Raw genomic sequence first — 19,250 nt, forward strand, 5'->3', positions numbered from 1 at the left:
CCTCACTTCTGTCCTTAGGGACTCACTTGCTGTAATAACTTCAGGACAGACGTAGGAGGATGGGCCTAAAAGGTGACCACTAAAGCCCTCATTACTTTTCTCTCAACATCTAGAGCCCATCTTGCCCATACTGCTTAATGTATGCCGTCCTATATGATTTCTCCTCCTTTCAAGTTTAACTTCTTTCTCTCTTCCCATAGATGATAAACCCACTGGGAGTGGGTGCCATGAACTGTGCATCTTTCGTATCCCCAGATGGAGGTGCTCGTTGAGAACCTGACATACTGGAAGTGGATGTCACAGACAGGCTTTCTGGTTCTCAATATGCTTTTTGGAATGTCCATTACTGGAGTGCCAGAATCAAATTCTCTCTTCTTCTCATGTTCTTTCACCCCCACCTTTGGCATAAAGTGCAAGTAGAGGCTCAAAAGATGAGAATTCACCTGGACTGAGACTTGTCTGCTCAAGCCCATCTCCTCTTTGAAGTTCTCCCTGAGCCAGCCCTCCCCACCCAAAGTAGTGCTTGTCATCCCAATCTAACCCACTACCCTGCGTTCTATGGCAACTGCTTTCTTGTCTGTATCTACTACTTAACAGTAGGGGACTATGCCTCAGCCATCTCTGTAGCCCCAGAGTTTAGCAGAGTGCTAGGCACCGAGTTGGCTCTCACTACACTTTTGTAAATGAATGAATAAGCTATAGAGGTACATGCCGAGGGGACCGTTAGCTGGTAAATTTCAACCCAGCCCTACCTAATGAATACTTAACCTCGTGAGAACCACATTAAAAAAAACTATAAGAACTCGTTCTTCTGGGGATTGTTCTAGGAGGGCTAGGACGGGGGTAGAGATCGAAAGGAAAAAGAATCTGAAGACCATCTAGGTTGATCATTACAATTGAAGACCTATAATGAATGAATTACAAAGAGATATGCTGTGTTTTGGTAAAGAGTGTGGCAATGGTGAATTTCCATTTCTAGACCTCCACTAGAAATTATTTAGAGGTAGCTTATCACGGTTTAGTTGAGGGAACACTGCTCTGTATGTCCAAAAGTTCTAGACACGTCTTGGTTACTATGTATGGTTTCAGTCAAGCCACTTTACCTCTCTGAGCATTGGTCACCTTCTGTGAAGTGGAGAATGGAACACCCTAAAATCCCCCTAGGACTCAAAGTCTGCGCGTCTAGGAAGAAGACTGTGACGCATGCAGACAATGCTGTGGCTCTGACATCTGGTTTATTGGCTGTAAGAGGCTGTAAGTGTGTTGACATGTGCCTTTTTAATTATGGGGATGCCCCCCTAGTTAGGGAAGCATTAAAGAGACCTTGCACAATCCCAGCTAGAAGATCAGAATAAGGCACAGAGTTGAGTGTGATGGGGAATGACAGAGCTAGAGCTCTCTGCTGCCCTCTTTCCACCAGGCTGGGTCAGAAGGGACCCTTCTGGCAGGGAAGAAGTGGCTCTTGGCAGTCCTTGTGAACTGTGGTTATAGCAGAAGGAGCTCCGGTCAGAGAAGCACAGAATCTGGATAGAATCTTAGTGGTCACTGAATCTCATCTTCTGTATGCAGAAATTCCCTGTGAACATCCTTTATGATTCCCAGTCTCTGATCAAATTCATATAATGACTCATAAGGTAGCTCAGTCCTTTGGCAAACAGCTCTCTATTTTTAGAAGTTTGTAAAACATTGATTCAAGACCTCTCCTCCCAAATTACATCATTTTCTCAAATCAAAAAATTTGTTCTTGATTCTGCCTTCTGGCATGCCATAGACTCACTACTTTGAAACAACTAAGCCTCCTCTCTTCCTGGTTAGGTCATCTTGACGGTCTCAGTCACCGTTCCTCACACCCTTCCAAAGCAGCTGGTTGTTCTGGTCATGCGGTGTTTCCGAATGCTGATGCTCCTTGGAGTCTGGCACCGAGAATTGAAACAAAGCTCCCAGTAGAGTTACTGAGGGGCCAGTAGTGTGGACCGGGATCAGACTGGCTTCTGTGGTGGCAGCCCCACTCTGGAGATTCGTACTAACTAAGCCCTCTTTATCTAAGCCTCCTCCATCTTCTGTTTGGGAAATGGTTTTGTTTTATTTAAAAGTAATATTTACTGCAGTTTGTCCTGATTATAATAAAATACTTACTCATGATAGAAAATCTAATAACTAGTGAAAACTGTAAAAGAGAAGGAAAAAAGTCCTATAAACTCGTTACTTAAGGGTTAATGGTGTATATCTGGGATCTGTCTATCTATCCATCCATCCATCCATCCATCCATCCATCCATCCATCCATCCATCCATCTACAGCTAGATATGTGGATATATATGTATGCATCAATGTGTATTTGTGTGTACAGAATTGTCATAAAGTCCCAATGTACAAGATTGTGTATTAACAGCAGTTTGTAAACTAGAAACAACTAACGAAGACTAGTGACTCTTGGGACTTCCCTGGTAGCGCAGTGGTTAAGAATCCGCCTCCAACGCAGGGGACACGGGTTCGATCCCTGGTCCAAGAAGATCCCACATGCCGTGGAGCAACTAAGCCCTTGCGCCGCAACTACTGAAGCTTGCGCACCTAGAGTGCGTGCTCCTCGACAAGAGAAGCCACCACAATGAGAAGCCTGCGCGCCGCAGCGAAGAGTAGCCCCTGCTCGCCACAACTAGAGAAAGCCCGCGCACAGCAACAAAGACCCAACACAGCCAAAAATAAATAAATAAAATAAATAAATTTATTTAAAAAAAAAGACTGATGACTCTTAACCATCAACATGGAAGACATAGTACAGATGAAAATTTGTGTAGAGAATGGAGGTGAGTACATGGATGACTTTTAATTTCCATGCATGAGATATTTGTGTATTTTCTGTATTATAACTTAATTTAGGTGCTTAAATAGATAATGTGACAGTTTTACTGGATCCATGGATATCTGCCTTTAGTATCATTTTAAATTGCTGCATGGGGCCTTCCCTGGTGGTGCAGTGGTTAAGAATCTGCCTGCCAATGCAGGGGACACGGGTTCGAGCCTTGGTCCAGGAAAATCCCACATGCTGTGGAGCAACTAAGCCCGTGCGCCACAACTACTGAGCCTGCGCTCTAGAGCCCGCGAGCTACAACTGCCTGCGTACCAAAACCACTGAAGCCCGTGCGCCTAGAGCCCACGCCCCACAAGAAGAGAAGCCACCTCAATGAGAAGCCCATGCACCACAACGAAGAGTAGCCCCTGCTCGCTGCAACTAGAGAAAGCCCGCGCACAACAACAAAGACCCAACGCTGCCATAAATAAATAAATAAATAAATAAATAAATTAATTAATTAAGAAAAATAAGTTGCTGCATGGTGTTTCATCATACAGATATTTTAAGCTTTATTTAATAATTCCTCGATCATTGCGCATTTAGGCTTGTTTACAATGTTATTATAAATAATGCTGTAGTGAACATACCTAAACCATATAGACTTCTTTGATATTTGCTGGATAAATTCTTGGAATTACTGGATGAAGAGGTGATAATTTTTGAGGCTTTAGTATAAATTGACATCCAGAAAGGTTATAACAGTTTCACTCTCCCATTAGTGTTACCTTGAACTTTTGACAAGACTATGTTAAGAGTTAAGAAAACAGTGCATTTGCTAGTAAGGTGAAAATATCTTGTCTAATTTGAATATTTTGGATTCCCAATGAAGCTGAAATTTCACCCCACATTTTCATTATTGACCATTTGCATTCCTTGTGTATTTTCTCTCCATGTCTTTTGATCACTTTTATCCTAGGGCTTTCAGCTTTTCCTTAATGATTTTCAAACACTCTTTTTATATTAAGGATGTTAAACCTTACGCTATTGGAGAGATTGTAAACGTTTTCCCCAATTTTCATTTGCCTTTTAATGTTTTAATTAAATGGGTACTTTGGGGTAGTTGAACTCTAAATCTATATTTAGGTCTTTACATTAGACGTTGAAAAATGTCATCTTGTTGGGCTGAAACAATGGGTTGATTCTAGCAGGATCATTTTGGTTCCTACTGCAGCCTTTTAAATATCTTTCTAGGTGCTGGCCTCCATAAATGTGATAAACCTGTCCTTAACCAAGTCATTGGCAAAACATCAGGACCAAAGTCCCCAGAACCTTTCCCCAGAGCAAGCTGAGCCATTAATTAGTATTCTTCAGGTATATTTTCAAACCGGTTATGACTCTACCTAAAGTGGTCATTTTCTAGTCCTTTTTTTGCTTTTCTGCCACAAGGATATCATTAGAATTAGTAGAATTCTTTTCAAATACATTGTGAAATGGGGATACAGTATACATCTTTATTCCTAGTCAGCCGTCCGCATTAATAGCTGGCCTCACAGAACTTGTCCTTCATGCACAGAAACTGCCTGTTTGAGAAGCTATGCTATATTAAATTGATATATATATATATATATATATATATATATATATATATATATATATATATATATATATATCTCCATCCTACCTTATTATACAAAGGATTTGAGCTAGCTTATTAGAATTAGTAAAACAAAAAACAATATATAGATAGTCTATAAAATATTTATAAGCCTTGACAGTGAAGTTAGAAAGCAGATATAGAGACCATGGGGTACTGCCTTTTTACAGTTGGGTCACAATTTAGTTCTGAGCTTCCTGGCAGCAAAAGTGAAAAGGGTTACATGATCACATACATGATTTATTTTGTCCTATAATATAGGACAAGAAAATAATGGCTCCTCAGAGCTACAGTCTGACTAGAATTCCATGTAGGTAAGTTTATGAACTTATCAATCTGAAGTTTATAGAATTTTACTTCCCTTTTCAAATAACTGGAAATGCAGGCACTCATTTCTGGACTCCTAGCTCCTTGCTCATTCTCCATAATTCTTGAGGGATCATATTTAACAGTTTTTTGTTTTTTGTTTTTTTACTGTTACTAAGTATGGTGCATGATGGCTTTGGACTTGATCCCACATAGAGTTAACAAACACCTAGCTAACTACCTTAGATTTTTGACTGGTCTTGGGTTCAGATCTCTTATACCGTTTTTGAATTTTATTCTCTGAAGATCAGGGATCATCCATCCTGACGGGGCTCAATAGGGCTTTGAAAGTGACTTTGACAAATTCCATGTGATATACTGTCACATGGTGTCACTGTACACTGTCTTACATAGCCTAGAGCCCTTTCCACATTCTCCTAATTTTTAAAGATACAGTCATCCTCTATTGATATACTTACCATATAGATAGTTGATTTATATCATTATTTGTACATATACCCCTGGTTATGTGACCTGAATGACAGAAAAATATGTAGAAAATACATAGTGCCAACTGTACATATAACACTATGTATAGTGACATACTATAGTATATACTATCTATAGTAATATACTATATATTATGTACTATCTATAGTTATATATATATCCATTTAAATAGTATATAAAAAATGTTTTATGGCAGAAAGAAAGGATTCCGCTCATCGGTTAGATGAGCAGCCTTTCTAAAAATGTCTGTGCCACTGGGCCATTTTCTGGGACGGGAGCAGTCATATCACAATTTTCCTATTCTCATAGTTCTTCCTTTATTCCCCATGTGTAGCTCTGTGCTGTCTGTCCTGTCCTTGTAGCTTTGGTCATGGCCTCTGTTGTAAGTCTGTGCGTAGACATTCAACAAGAACCTGCTGTGTGCCAGACACTGTACTTGGCATGGTGGGGAGGAGTGAAGTGTACAAGTTGCTATTTCTGCTCTCAAGTGTAATGTTTCAATTATTTAACAGTTGCACTGACCAGTCAGAAAGATCTTCGCTGAAGCAGGGTCCTTGAAGGCCCCGTGTGATGAGGGTGAAAGGGACATTAACCACTTAGTTGCTGAACTGTGGAAAGGTCTGGGAGCTCTGGGGAGTGGCCAGGGTAACAGGGTGGGACACCCAGGGTACTCAGAGCTGCAATTTTTTTACCAATTGGTAAGGAATTACTGAAATAGTTTAGTAACCAATACTGGTATACAGGCGCAGACTTGCCGAATGTCACTTCTGCCTATTCTCAGTCGCTTGGCCTTGGGGTAAAGAGAGGGGAGGCGCTCTGGCCCCTGAAAGAATGCAGATTGAGGGATTGCCCTCCTAGCCCTTGGCTGGTCACCCCGAGGCCTGCTCTTTGTCCTACCCTTGCCATGCCATTGGCAGCTTTTTACTCAGCAACTCACAGGCTCCTGGCTAATCAGTAGTCAGTTGGCTGAAAGGCATTGAGCCCTTACTGTGCATTTGACAACTTTCTAGGTATTTCGGAGGTTGCACTGAGATCCCTTTTTGTTGGGAGCTGGGCAGACAGGAGTCATGCAGAAAGACCGTTACACAGCAGGCAGTGGCTGGCCTGAGCAGGTCTGCAGAACTAGCCAGTGTGGCAGACATCAGATATATGGGTTGGGTCCTCTAGGATTTCCACGGCCTCTCCATTTTCTCGGTTAAAAATATGTATATGGATATTTAGGTAGATATCACAGAGGGAGTAGATAAAGACCTTAGCAGAAATCTTCTTTTCTTAATCGGTTCTGGATTTGAGGCAACTCTGGTTCCACAAAGAGATACTTTTCTTTCTCAGGGTCTGTGGTTAACTGTCTCCCCGTTCCCTGCCCATCTCATGTCAGGCAAAATTATCATCCCCGCTACAGGCTGGGAGCTGAGGGCAGAGAGGTCTAGTTCTGACCGTAGCCTGTACCCCAGGAAAGAGATGGGCAGTTCTTGAACCGGGAGTTCTGGATGTGTCTTCTGATGGCTTTCCTGGCTGGTTTTTTGCTGGGGAAGGGGGAGCTACATTTGAATACCTCTTCTGCCCAAACCTCCCAGCCCTGCTCTGGTCCGGGCCCTTCTCCTTCCCTGTTCTGACAACTTTTGGGGAAAGGATGGAGACCACTGAGTGTGCGCCCACCCAGGAGCAGAAGGGATCGGGGTTCCAGGAGGCCCTGCTGCCCTGCCTGAGGTCCCTCCCTCTGTGAGGCTCACAGCACTGGCCTGACTTGCAGAGGGCAAGGGGCCTGTTTAGCGCCACTGTTTTTGTAAGCTAATGAAGGCAGAGTGGGAGCCACGGGCAATGATGCTGGGATATTAACTCTGACAGGAAGCTTGATCATAATTATCTTAACGAGGATAGGGTTAATTACAGTGGAAACTTAAAAGTTCTCTCTGTTTGAATCCGCTGGAGCTGAATGCATTGTGATGTTTTGTCATTTTGATGTGACTTTGGAAAAGGCACTGGGACTCTCCCGGCAGCCGCAGCGGCTCCTGGGGGAGCCCAGCCGGAGCCCTGCGAACGAGGTAACCAAGATGGTACCTGTGGGTGACATAATGGGCAGCTTTCCCGCTGGTGGAGCGGAGGCCGGCAGCCTGCAGGGCACTTTGGAGGTGCTGATTAGGTCTCCAGAGCAAACCACCTGCCACAGATCGGACCGCACACCGGGTCTCCCTGCCTGCCCTTGACATCTCCTTCCTGGGCCGGGAAGACCTCTCTCCAGCTGGCTGTGCCTTGCCCTCTCTGTCCAGCCCCTGGCCGTGGCACTCAGGCCTGCCTGGCCTTCCCAGCCCACCCCTCAGGCATTTGTAGCCACAGCCAAGTAAGCTGGTGGGTGACCCTGGAGTGACACTCACTTCCTCCACCAGGGCTCTTGGGTCTGGGGTGCATTTTGCTGTCCACACACAAGGTTATAGGGGAGAAATTCCAGTCCTGCCACCTTTTTCTTGTAGCTGCCATAGCTGTCCCTTGAACAGCATAGATCTGTGTGGACGCTTAAAGCCTTTTCTGCCTTGTCATTTAATTTAATAGCACACGTCTCTTTGCAGGCATCTTGTATTTAGGGGTATGAGCTCACAGATTGACCCACATAATTTCTTTCCCCATCTTCCTTCCGGGAAAGCAGCAACAACAACAATAGCAATAACACAAAAGTAAACTTTTTTTAAAAGTAAAAACTAAAAGCACCTTCCGAGCATCTGTTTATTGCCTTCCACATGCCAGCCAAGCTCCAGAAATCCTGTTCCCCTCCAGTTGTATCCTTCATTATGCTCTCTGCCTCCTGCCCCTCCAATCCCTCAGCTCTGGATTTAGCTGATTAAATCACCAAGTGCACACCCCAGTGATGACATGAAGACAGGGATTTATTAATTAGCAATCCCCCCACCCCCCGTAACCTGCCTTTTAACTGAGCAGCTAACAATATGACATGGCGAAAAGGATCTCGAACCAGACAGGTGACAGGGGATTTGAGGCTGAGCTTCCCAAGTGCTCCCTGAAGTCTCCCTCCTGTTTTTAGCTCTGCCCCAGAGCCCACCCTGGAGAGAAAGGCATCTCTGGGGGCACTGCTTCTAGTGTTCCCGGCTTTGTCCTCACCACGTGGTGTCATTTTGTCTTATGCCTCCCCTGAAGCACTCTTGGAAGGGAGCTTTCTTCTGCTTGCCAGTTGCCAACCCTTTGCTGATTCTCATGATAAAAGTATTATATTTGGATAACGTAACTCCGGGACAATGTGTATTTGGATGCCGCCTTTGACCAGAGCCCAGCTGATGTTTGTGCACAAAGGACTGATTAGCCATCCATTAGGTGCCCTGATGGGGAGGTGGCCACGACTCCCCTTGAGGTAAACGGGGGCTAGTCCTGAACACTTTGGGATCAGCACTCAGTAACCCCCAAGGGGGAAGGGACTTCAAGAAAGCGTGAAGTTTCTGTGCAGAAGCCACACTTACTACACACCTTTGCACATCTCCTCCTCTGCCCACCCCCTGCATCCTGAACCCCCCCCCCCACCACACCCCTGACCAAAGGTCAGGGCTTCCAGAAAAATCAATGAGGAAGGAGAAGAAAGAAACCAGTATTTGCTAATAGGTTGTTAGTCCTCTCCCACGTATTCCCTGTAAGATCCTGTGAGCTGGGACAACATAGAAGAAGGGAACACAAGGGGGTTGTTGAGATGCCCAAATTCAGGCTGCAAGTAAATGATGGCACAGAAGTAAAAACCCCAGGCCTTCCTGACTATACGTGTATAAATGTTGTTTTGCCTTCCTGAAACATGAGGAAGGAGAGAGAGGAGGAGGAGGAGGAGGAAATGGAACTTGGTGACCCTGTTGACCCTTGACCCCAAGTGTATGCGGTATTGCCCCCCTGCTGTGGCGCAAGTAGTGTCAGTTATGGGATTAGATGTGGTCTGGGTGCTGGGCCGTGGCTGGGACCACCTGGAGGTCTGGGGCAGGAGTGGGGCTGCTGGTGGAGCTCTGGGCCCAGTGGAGTCTGGGGGTTGAATTGCTTCTTCACCAGGCATCTTTCACCTCCTCTTGATCTTGGAGTCCTATTGACACAGGTCCCACAAGGGAGAGATGGATGTATTCAGAAAGGTCTGGTGCTCGAGTTCACACTCACGCCACACATACAGGCACTGAACAATCACATCACATGTACCAGCATTGCACACGCAAGCAGGAGGGTCTGTGATGGCAGGGCCATCAGTAAGTGCATAAATAGCGTAGACAGCATCTCCCCGATTCGTTACATTTTATAGAACAGGCAGGCAGCCCTGTGTGGGTCTACCCTCTGGTCAGCGTCGTAGCTCAGCTGTCAGCCTGTGCAGGCTCAGCACAGCTCTTGGGTCTGGCAGGTGAACGAGCTGGGAGCATGTGGCCGTGTGAGTCTCTCCACCGGGCAGCTTTCTGTAATTACCATCTGCGTGCACCGGGCAGGCACATGCGCACAGCTGCCCCTCGCTGCCTGCACCCCCAGCAGCCCTGTGCCCCTAACCTTAAGAGTTAACTTTCAGCTACGTCTATTAACAGGGCTGTTTTCCCCCCCCGATACTTTTTTTTTCTCTGAGCCGGGTACTTAATTCTTTCCGAAGCCTGTTTCTTTACTGCCCCGACATCTCCATTGCTGCATTCGGCACTTTTTTTTCAAAAAAATGAAGTGAGAAATCCACTTTCCATAAATTAAAACAGTAAACGGCAAGTCAGGAGCCTTGAGGCAGAAATTCCCTCAACCCCTTCCTTACCTCCCCTCCCCCCCCCCCCCCCCCCCCCCCGCCAAACAAAAACAAAAACAAAAAGAAATCATGAAAGAAAAAGAAACAGCCACTCAGGCTGGAGTGATTCCGTGCTTCCGCAGATATCTCGCCTTTTGAGGCAGCCACAGGGACACTGGGCAGAAGCAAATTAAGTGATTAGTAAAGAAAAAAAGCAGAGGGGAGAAAAAGTCAAAGGCGATGAACGCAGAGAAAGGAAGCCTTCCTTGCCTTTTCCTAGGACTGCGTAGAGGAGAACTGCTAAGAAATGATACTTGAAGTTGTATTTATTATTGTAAGAGGGGTATGATATTTCTGGCCAGGAATGATGGATGACAACTTAAATTTGTGTCCAGGGAATGAAGGTGAACTGTGACAGAGTTATTTATCTTGGGAATGGAGGTTAGGGTCAGCTGAGGCTGGGTGCCTGAAGGCACAAGACATTGACAAATTTATCCTGCAGGCCGTATCTGAAGCCCTTTGTTTTGGATCCTGGCTACTCACTAAGTGACCCTCATCCTTCATGTTGGCAATGCGTGAAGGATGCGGTGAGTGCCAGCGGCCCCTTCTCCCCCGCCGCCCCTTCTCCCCCGCCGCCCCCGCCCCGGCTCCCGCTACTAATTCTTGTCATTCACTTTGCTGACAGGCACCAAGCCCAAACTATTCCCAGTCCTGAAAGGGAAGGTTAAAATATTTATTTCGGCTCATAATGGCCTCCCTGATTTAGTGCAGGATCATTTTTCCTGTTGCCTTTGTCATTGCAGGTCGCTGGAAGGACTGAGCGCGTTCGGGAGCCTGGAGGAACTCATCTTGGACAACAATCTGCTCGGGGATGACCTCGTGTTGCCAGGGTTACCCAGGCTCCACACCTTAACCCTCAACAAGAACCAAATATCCTTGTCTCTGCCGCCACCCACACTCCCCGCCCGGCCCCGCAGTGGTCCCCTCCCGCAGGCCACCCCCCACCCCCGCCCCCCACAAATACCTGCGAAATGTCAAATGAGGTTTATGTGTCAGCTAAATTAAAGCAGGTGAAATACAGTCCGTGGGCAGACAAAGCGTTCTGTCTCCTGGCACTCGGGACACTTCGGAGTAATTTATTACAGGTCATTCATAAGTGAAATGCACCATTATATCTTCCTGTTGCTCCATTTTAGTGTAGAGATCTAAGTTATGGCTGTAAAGAAATCTTTTTAATAGATAAAAATAGAGAAAGAAAATAATGTCACTGCTGCCGAGAAGGCAAAGCCGGGTTCTGTTTGCTTAGGCTTGTGTGGGAGGGCGACCTCTGGTGGGAAGCAGCGGGTAGTACCGCCAAGCAACCTTGGCCTTCAGGGAGGTTTCTGGAAGGCTTTGGCGCAGGCTTGGGGAATGCTTTTGGCCAAAGAGAAGGGGGAAGGGGCTCAGTTGGAGGATATGTGGGAAGCCCAGGCCCAGCTCTGCCCTCTGTGGTGTTTATGGTACTAGGATGATGAGAAGGGCCGAGGAGAGCCATTCTAGTGTGTGGTTTCTCCTTAAGTGGGTGAGGATCTAGCAGCCTGGGATGAGACTCAAAGGGACTAGTTGCTCTGGTTTCTGTAGTGAGGCTAAGAAAGGAATCAGAACCTTTATTCAGTGTAAGCCACACAGCTCCTCCATGCCTGCACAGTGCCAGCTCGCTTAGGTGGGGAGTTTTGTCAGTTTTGTTAACTCCTGTATCCTTCACACCTAGAATAACGTCTGGCACAGAGTTGAGGTTCAGTAAATGATTATGGGATGAAGAAATCATTATCATCAGCTGTTCTTTATTGAGCACTCCTGTGCATCAGGCACTATGCTAGGTAACTTTTAAGTGTATTACTTTTCATCCTTTCCAAACCCTATGAGAAGGGTGTGGTTTGTCCATTTACCTAGATGAGGAGAGAGGTGAAATATAGGCCCACAGCCAGACATTTAACAAGATGCGAGGCCCCGGATTCAGTCTCAACTGTGGCCAGATCCACAGTTCTTTCCATTTTGCTGTGTTACTTCAGACTTGAAGTCCAATCACCTTGTTTTGTTGATGGAGCGTTTGAGACCTGGTGTGGCTTAATCACTTGTTCACATGGTAAGTTAGAAGTAGAAATGGAATGGGGGCATTTTCCCATAGAGTATGAGATAAAGCCAGATAAATATGTTAAGATTAACATATATGTTTATGTCAGCTTTAAGAATGATTTGCACAATTATTTTTAGCCACTGTTTATATGGTAAGTCATAAGTTAATATTTTCTTTATTCAGTAAACTATGCTATTTGTGTCCATTAATAATAGGCACTTTCTTAGAAGAAGGAGAAGGCCTACAAGTAAACATCGGTCTTTTATCATATTGAAACATTGATGGATTTTTTTTTTTTTTCTTCTCCTATCCTTTGGTCAACCAAGTTTCCTAGTTGTTGTTTGAAAAATTATTACAGTCATTGTGTCTTATGGGTTCCTTAGCTGTCTGGGATGATCAACTGGATGATATTCTCAAATCAATTAAGAAGAAAAGGATAACTAGACTAGAATTTGGATGATGTGGTTCCTCCTATGGACCCCAATGTTCATATCCTGTGTTCCACGTCACTGTAGAGTATTGGAGTTGTTGGACTTGGGTTCATGAGTCAGCTTAATCATGTTTAGCTGTGTGGCCATGGTCAAGTAATCTCAGAGCCTCTGTTTCGCATTTTTTTGTGTGTGTGATGTTACAGCTTTCACCTGCCTATCAGAATAACTCATAAAGAGGAATATGTGAAAAACTTTTTTTGCATGTTGGAATCAAAGTACAATGATGACATAAGCAAAGCAGGTTTCTGCATAGCTATAAAACCAGCTGCCTCTGCCCCGGGATATTGTCAAGAATGCAATATAAAAAATGGTACAGTGAGAAGGGCTTCCCTACCAGCCCACAGATGAAGTCACAAGGACTGTACAGCAAATGCTGTACAAATGCTAATCCCAAACTCAATTCCTCTTCTCACTCAGCACACTTCCTGGCTGCTTCTCTGTTGTATTAATTGGTACGTACTGAGAAATGCAAGCTCCTTTTAGCACCAGCCTGAGCAAAACAATTAAAAGAAGGGCATACCAGCTGTGAGAGAATGTCATTTCATGCAATCCCAGTCTGCAGATGAATCAGTGGGTGATTTTTTTTTTTTTGATCAACCACTGATTTATGTAATAACCAATTATTGGAAAGTATTTGTTGGATACTAGTGTGTCTGAAATACGTAGGTTATAGTATTGCTTTCTTCTATTACCACTGACAATTGAAGAGATATTGAGTAAATATTGATGCCTGGCAGATTACCTGGTTAGTCTAATTAGGTTAGATTCTACTAATATTCATGCTTCATGTGAACTTACTAAGCATTACTGTCTCCCATTTTAGAGGATTCATTTTCATAACCTGGCATAGAATATACTGAAAATGCACAGGGATACACTTTAGAATTAATTAATTAACTTTTTCAATTTATTTAAACTAAAAACAACTGCAACAAAAAAGCGGTTTACCATTTCTCCTACTCCCATCACCCCCTCCCTCTTCTGGCAACCACCAGTCTGTTCTCTCTATCTATGAGCTTGGTCTCGATGTCATTATTGTTGTTGTAGATTCCACATGTAAGAGAGATCATACAGTGTTTGTCTTTCTCTGTCTGACTTATTTCACTTAACATAATGCCCTTGAGGTCTATCCATGTTGTCACAAATGGCAAGATTTCATTGTTTTTTTATGGCTGAATAATATTTCATTGAGTGTGTGTGTGTATCACAGTTTCTTTATCCATTCATCCTCGATAGACACTTCTGTTGTTTCCATATCTTGGCTATTGTAAATAATGCTGCAGTGAGCATGGGGGTACATACGTCTTTTCAAGTTAGTGTTTTTGTTTTCTTTGGATAAATGCCAAGGAGTGGAATCCTGGATCATATGGTAGTCTTAATTTTTTGAGGAACTGTCATACTGTTTTCTATAGTGGCTGCACCAATTTACATTCCCACCAACTGTGGACAAGGGTTCCCTTTTCTTCACATCCTCACCAACACTCATTATTTCTTGTCTTTTTGATAGTAGCCATTCTAACAGGTGTGAGGTGAAATCTCATGGTGGTTCTGATGATTAACGATGTTGAGCATCTTTTCACGTACCTGTTGGCCATCTGTATGTCTTCTTCGGAAAAATGTCTATTCAGATCTTCTGTCCATTTTGTAATTGGATTGGTTTTCTTTTTGCTTTTGCTGTTGAGTTTTATGGGTTCTTTATATATTTTAGATATTAGCCCCTTATGAAATATTATTTACAATTATTTTCTCCCATTCAGTGGGTTACCTTTTTGTTTTGTTGGTGGATTCCTTTGCTGTGCAGAATGTTTCTCATTTTTAAAGGAATAAGGTGGACTGAATAGCGGTTTTGTTTTCAGTGTTGCTATCATCAGATATTAACAGGCTTCTTGTTTTTCCATGGTTCAGTCCTTTTCTCCAATCTGTAGCAGTAATGCTCAGGGAGCAATGATGGTGGTGTGAAAGGGACTGCAGCAGAAGGCAAAGTGTAGTTGTAGAGCTGGCCAGTTATATCACTACACTGTTGTAAGTACTTTATTGCCAGTAGATACAAAAGATAACTAGTTAGCTTTTTCATGATGCGGCATGACTTCTTTCTCCCTGATCTACCAGTGTGATCATGAAGATTGGTTTACTTTCCCCATGCACTTGACCAAGAAGTTGTAGAATGAAAGGCAGGTAAAAGCAGCAGTACATGCTGCTACATGCCATTCTCTTATCCTGTACTCCTGACTTGACCTTTTCAGCCAACTGACTCTCCTCCTTACTTACGGAAATACTCCAGGCTCTACAACAGTTATGAGGTTCCATATTGCTATTGTTACTCCATGAAATGCCTTAGACTAGGGCTTTGTCAGTTAGCTTTGCTGCATGATAATCCACCCCAAAAATTAGTGGCTTAAATTAACAAATATTTTTGGTTTACAATTCTGTGCATCAGCTATTTGGGCAGGGCTCAGCTGGATGGTTCTTCTGCTAGTCTTGCTTGGGTCACTCATGCAACCGCAGTTATTTGGAGGCTCGGCTGGGGCTGGATGATCTGAGATGGCCTTGCTTATATATCTGGAGGTTGGTACTGGTTGTTGGCTGGACTACATGTCTCCAACAGGCTAGCACAGGCCTTTCCATGTGGGAGGGATGCTCCAAGAGCAAAGCTTGATGTACAAGTACTTTTAAAGCCCTATTTGCATCATAGATGTTGCTGTCCCATGGCCAAAGCAAGTCACATGCCAAATGTAGAACAAATATGAGAGGGATTCCAGAGCCCAAACCAAGCATCTGGCAAATTTCTTCTCAATTCACCTTCCCAGCTGCACACTTCCTCCTTGATCTCCCAGCCCTTTGTTCCACTTCTGTTCAGCCCTCAGCTTTGGGGTCCTGTTCTGGTAGACCTAAGAGCTTGGTTGTCCCAGTCTACCTCTTCATCTCATATTTATAGCTTATCTCTCTCTTCTTCCTTTGGCTTGTTTGGACTAGCCCCATAATCGCTGGCCATGGAGTTGACGTCCTCTCCTCAACACTCATATTCTCACACTCTCTCCTTCTTGCTCACCCATGAGCATGGACAGTCTCAGCCATATCATGTCTGAATACTCAACCATAAATAAGGGAACAACAGAAATGTCAGGAAAATATAGATAGTTAACCTTTGCACAATCAAATTATTCTCTCCCACTTGCCCTTTGGGGGTGGGTGGGGAAAGGTGATAAGCTGACTTCATTTTAAATCACACTTCATTTCTTTATTTTCTGTGTCTCTTTGCTTAAGCACATGTGTGAAGAGACAGTATGAATTATAGTGCCAACAGGAAGAAAGAATAGTGCTATATGTTACACAGCTGGGCTGTGGTAAGGAGAGCAGTGCGTGGAGTTAGAAGGCCAGACTTGAGTTCCCATAGCAACTTACCGTGCCGTCTTGGGGAAGGGTCTGTGCCTGTAAACTGGGTGTTACACATTTGGAAGTATTGTTGAGAGATTGTAATGGCATTTTATATAGATGTATGAAATCACTTAAACACCCCAAAACTTTACAAGTTCTTTGAACCCTTAACTGTTAGCCAAAGCCTCGATGCCTTAAGTGAATAAGCCCAAATTGAAAGCAACTGAGGTACAGAGCACAGCTGGATGACAGAACCTTACGATGTCCCACAAAAGCATATGACCCCTCATTTTTCAGTGTTTTAAATTCTCCTTTCTGTGTTAGGAAATGACGAGAAGTGTCATTTTATAGGGCCTAGGTCTGAGTATAGACTCGGCCATTTAGAGACTGTGTGACCTTTGACCATAGTTTTCTTATATTTTTAGAAGTATCTTTTTTTTAAAAAATTAATTAATTAATTTTTGGCTGCATTGGGTCTTCATTGTTGTGCGTGGGCTTTCCCTAGTTGCAGTGAGCGGGGGCTACTCTTTGTTGCGGTGCGCAGGCGTCTCACTGCAGTGGCTTCTGTTGTGGCGGAGCACAGACTCTAGGCGCGCGGACTTCAGTAGTTGTGGCACGTGGGCTCAGTAGTTGTGGTGCATGGGCTTAGTTGCTCCGCGGCATGTGGGATCTTCCCGGACCAGGGCTCGAACCCGTGTCCCCTGCACTGGCAGGCGGATTCGTAACCACTGCACCACCAGGGAAGTCCTGACCATAGTTTTCTCAATTGTTATCTGGATGTGATAATATTTCTGACACATGTGGGTGTGAGTCAAATATGCCATGTAGACTGTTTAGCATTTGAAAATCTTCTCTCAGGATAAGCTCTGGTTGAAATACCCGCAGTGGTCACAGGTGCTGCCGTTTGACCTGGAGCTGAGCACAGAGAGAGGTACGTACCCATTCTCACCCGGGAAGCAGCTTCAGACCTGTGCAACTGGACGTGACACCATGAGATTCCCCTCCTCCCTCGGGCTCCAAACTTTCAAGGCAAGATGTGGCTTTGATCTTGGGCCCTCTGCAGAAAATCTCCGTTGGCAAGCCTAGCCATGACAGCTGGGCTCTGCAGTGGCAACTTTCTGTAGACAACACTGAAAAAAAGTCTAAACGGCAAGTACTCTGGAGAAGACTTGATGAGGGAAACCAGGTGTGTGCTGAGAATGCAGCTGCAGAGAGTTGAAACTGTGCCAGATAGCTTCACATTTTAAAAAGGAGAAAAAATGAAACCACCCTTTGGAGAATCCCTGAAAGTGGCTCCACTGAGGTAGTCTTGGTTAGCCAGGGACACTGAGTTCCCTCCGCTGATTGCCTCTGGTTAGTTTTCTATGCGACTTGACAGAAAGGAATGTGACAAGTTCTGTCTCTGAGCTCGCAATCAGGCAAGACAGGGCTGTGCTTGTTCTTACTGACCCAGGAGACGAAGAAACCAATTAAAACTTCTTCTCGCGTGTCATCCTCCAATGGTGGTATCAACATAATGATGATGTTCTGGTCCAGAGCATCCGTGGAGTAGGTGCTAGTGATTACTCACAGTGTGAATTTGGGGGGACCACCTGGCCCAGCCCAAATGATCATTTAGCGGGTAGTTGGAAGGCTTAGGAAGAAGGACTCGCTTCTGCCTCACAAAATATCCTAAAGGAGGCAGGCTCTGAGGCTCCAAGGAGTCCAGCACTTCTTGGATTCACTGGCATAGGATGGCTGAAGCTTCTTGAAGCCTGCAGACCCTTTGCCCAAGAAATTCCCATGATCAAGACATTCGAATGAGTCTGCCTCTCCATGGCCTCCTGTTAAGAGGTGGATCCAGATTTTGTGGAGTATGGAGCTTGCATAATTTGAGGAGGCCCTCTTAAAGGCAAAGACTATAATTACAAATGCAAAATTAGGTATGAAGAGGAATGTTTATTTGGAATAAAAAACACATCAAAGCAAATTAAAAATTTTTTAGGTTGACGGATACTGCACATTAAAATATTTAGAAAACAATCTCCTTTATACTAAACGTATCTGTATAAGAACTTTTTTCTATTTCTTTTCTGCAAATTCCCTTATAAGTTCATTATGTAATTAAATTTTGCAGTGTTTCCTATAGAGAGTAGATAATTCCACCTAACTGAAAATTGATTTTTATTTTTAATATTTAGGGATGTTTCTTTCAGTTTCACCATTCATTATTGGTAATTTCACCACTGAATTATTGGTAAAAGTTTTAGAATTACTAAATTCTGGGAAAACTCTTACACATTTCTCTCATCTATGAGCTAAAAGATTTCAAGACATTTCAAGTTAGTTGTGTTTGAGTGTGTGTGTGTATACATACTCAGCAACTTAATCTTAAATATTCTCTGAATTGATAAGTTCATTAACTGTTTTATCGTCGTTTTTATGTTGGTCCCCACATGTGTGTGTCAGCATGGTGGGTGGTGGGAATATCACTGCAAGCCATTCCTACTTGTGCTGTGGTAGTAACAGACACAGAAATGACTACAAACCACAGAAACAGACCCACTGAATCCTAATTCAATGCCACTCCTTCACCATTTCCTCTTAGGTCCCCAGAGTTCCCACAGCTACTCCAGCATCATCCTACTCAAGCAGAAGTGTGACAGAAGAAGTCCTACCAGAGAAAGACAACGCTCTTAACTGATTGCGGTTCAAGTAACCTATTTTTGCAGGTTTTATGAAAATATGTGACCATGTGACTCTACTACCAGGGCCTTTCCCAGGACCCTGGAAAGGGCCTATGTAAGCGTGCAGCCTTCACGCACAAGCTCTGTTAGCTCTGTGGCACGTTTCCGTACGAAGATTTACTCACATTAGACTGGGCCTACTTCCCTGGATGGTAGAATGCAAGGCTTCCCATCACTAGACACCAAATGTTGAGGCATGACTGGGACTTCAAGGCACCTCCGGTTGCCCACTGTTTCCCTAACTTGAAGATCTTGCCAGTTTTGAGTTCCATTCCTTCACGTTCTCACCTTCATGCAGTAGATGAAGAAAAGGTGAAGCTTTTAGGAATTTGTCTCTAAGAGGGAAATAGGTTTGGCCTGGACTTTGCCGTCCATAGCAGAAAGGGCTTCCCCTGGGTTCTCTAGGGCCGTTGTCCACATAAATACTTCTAGTCACCTCACGTCAACACGTCAGCGCCATTTTGGCAGCCTACTTTCTTGCAGTCTCGCAAAAGAAATACTGCGCCAGCGAGCAAGAGTGATCAGCTCTCTGGCTGCCCCCCTAGAACT

At 44.2% G+C, this 19,250-nt stretch overlaps 1 protein-coding gene across 1 annotated transcript in view; it reads left to right on the top strand.

The window, feature by feature from the left end:
• The window catches only part of LRMDA (leucine rich melanocyte differentiation associated), a 1,092,698-nt gene that overhangs the window by 584,012 nt on the left and 489,436 nt on the right, over positions 1-19,250 (top strand). The window contains exon 3 of the mRNA XM_068547953.1: positions 10,797-10,923. Within this exon, the coding sequence (XP_068404054.1) occupies positions 10,797-10,923 (127 nt within the window). The remainder of the gene's footprint in view (positions 1-10,796; positions 10,924-19,250) is intronic.

The sequence above is a fragment of the Eschrichtius robustus genome, chromosome 7 (genome assembly GCF_028021215.1).
Source record: "Eschrichtius robustus isolate mEscRob2 chromosome 7, mEscRob2.pri, whole genome shotgun sequence".
NCBI classification, from domain to species: domain Eukaryota; kingdom Metazoa; phylum Chordata; class Mammalia; order Artiodactyla; family Eschrichtiidae; genus Eschrichtius; species Eschrichtius robustus.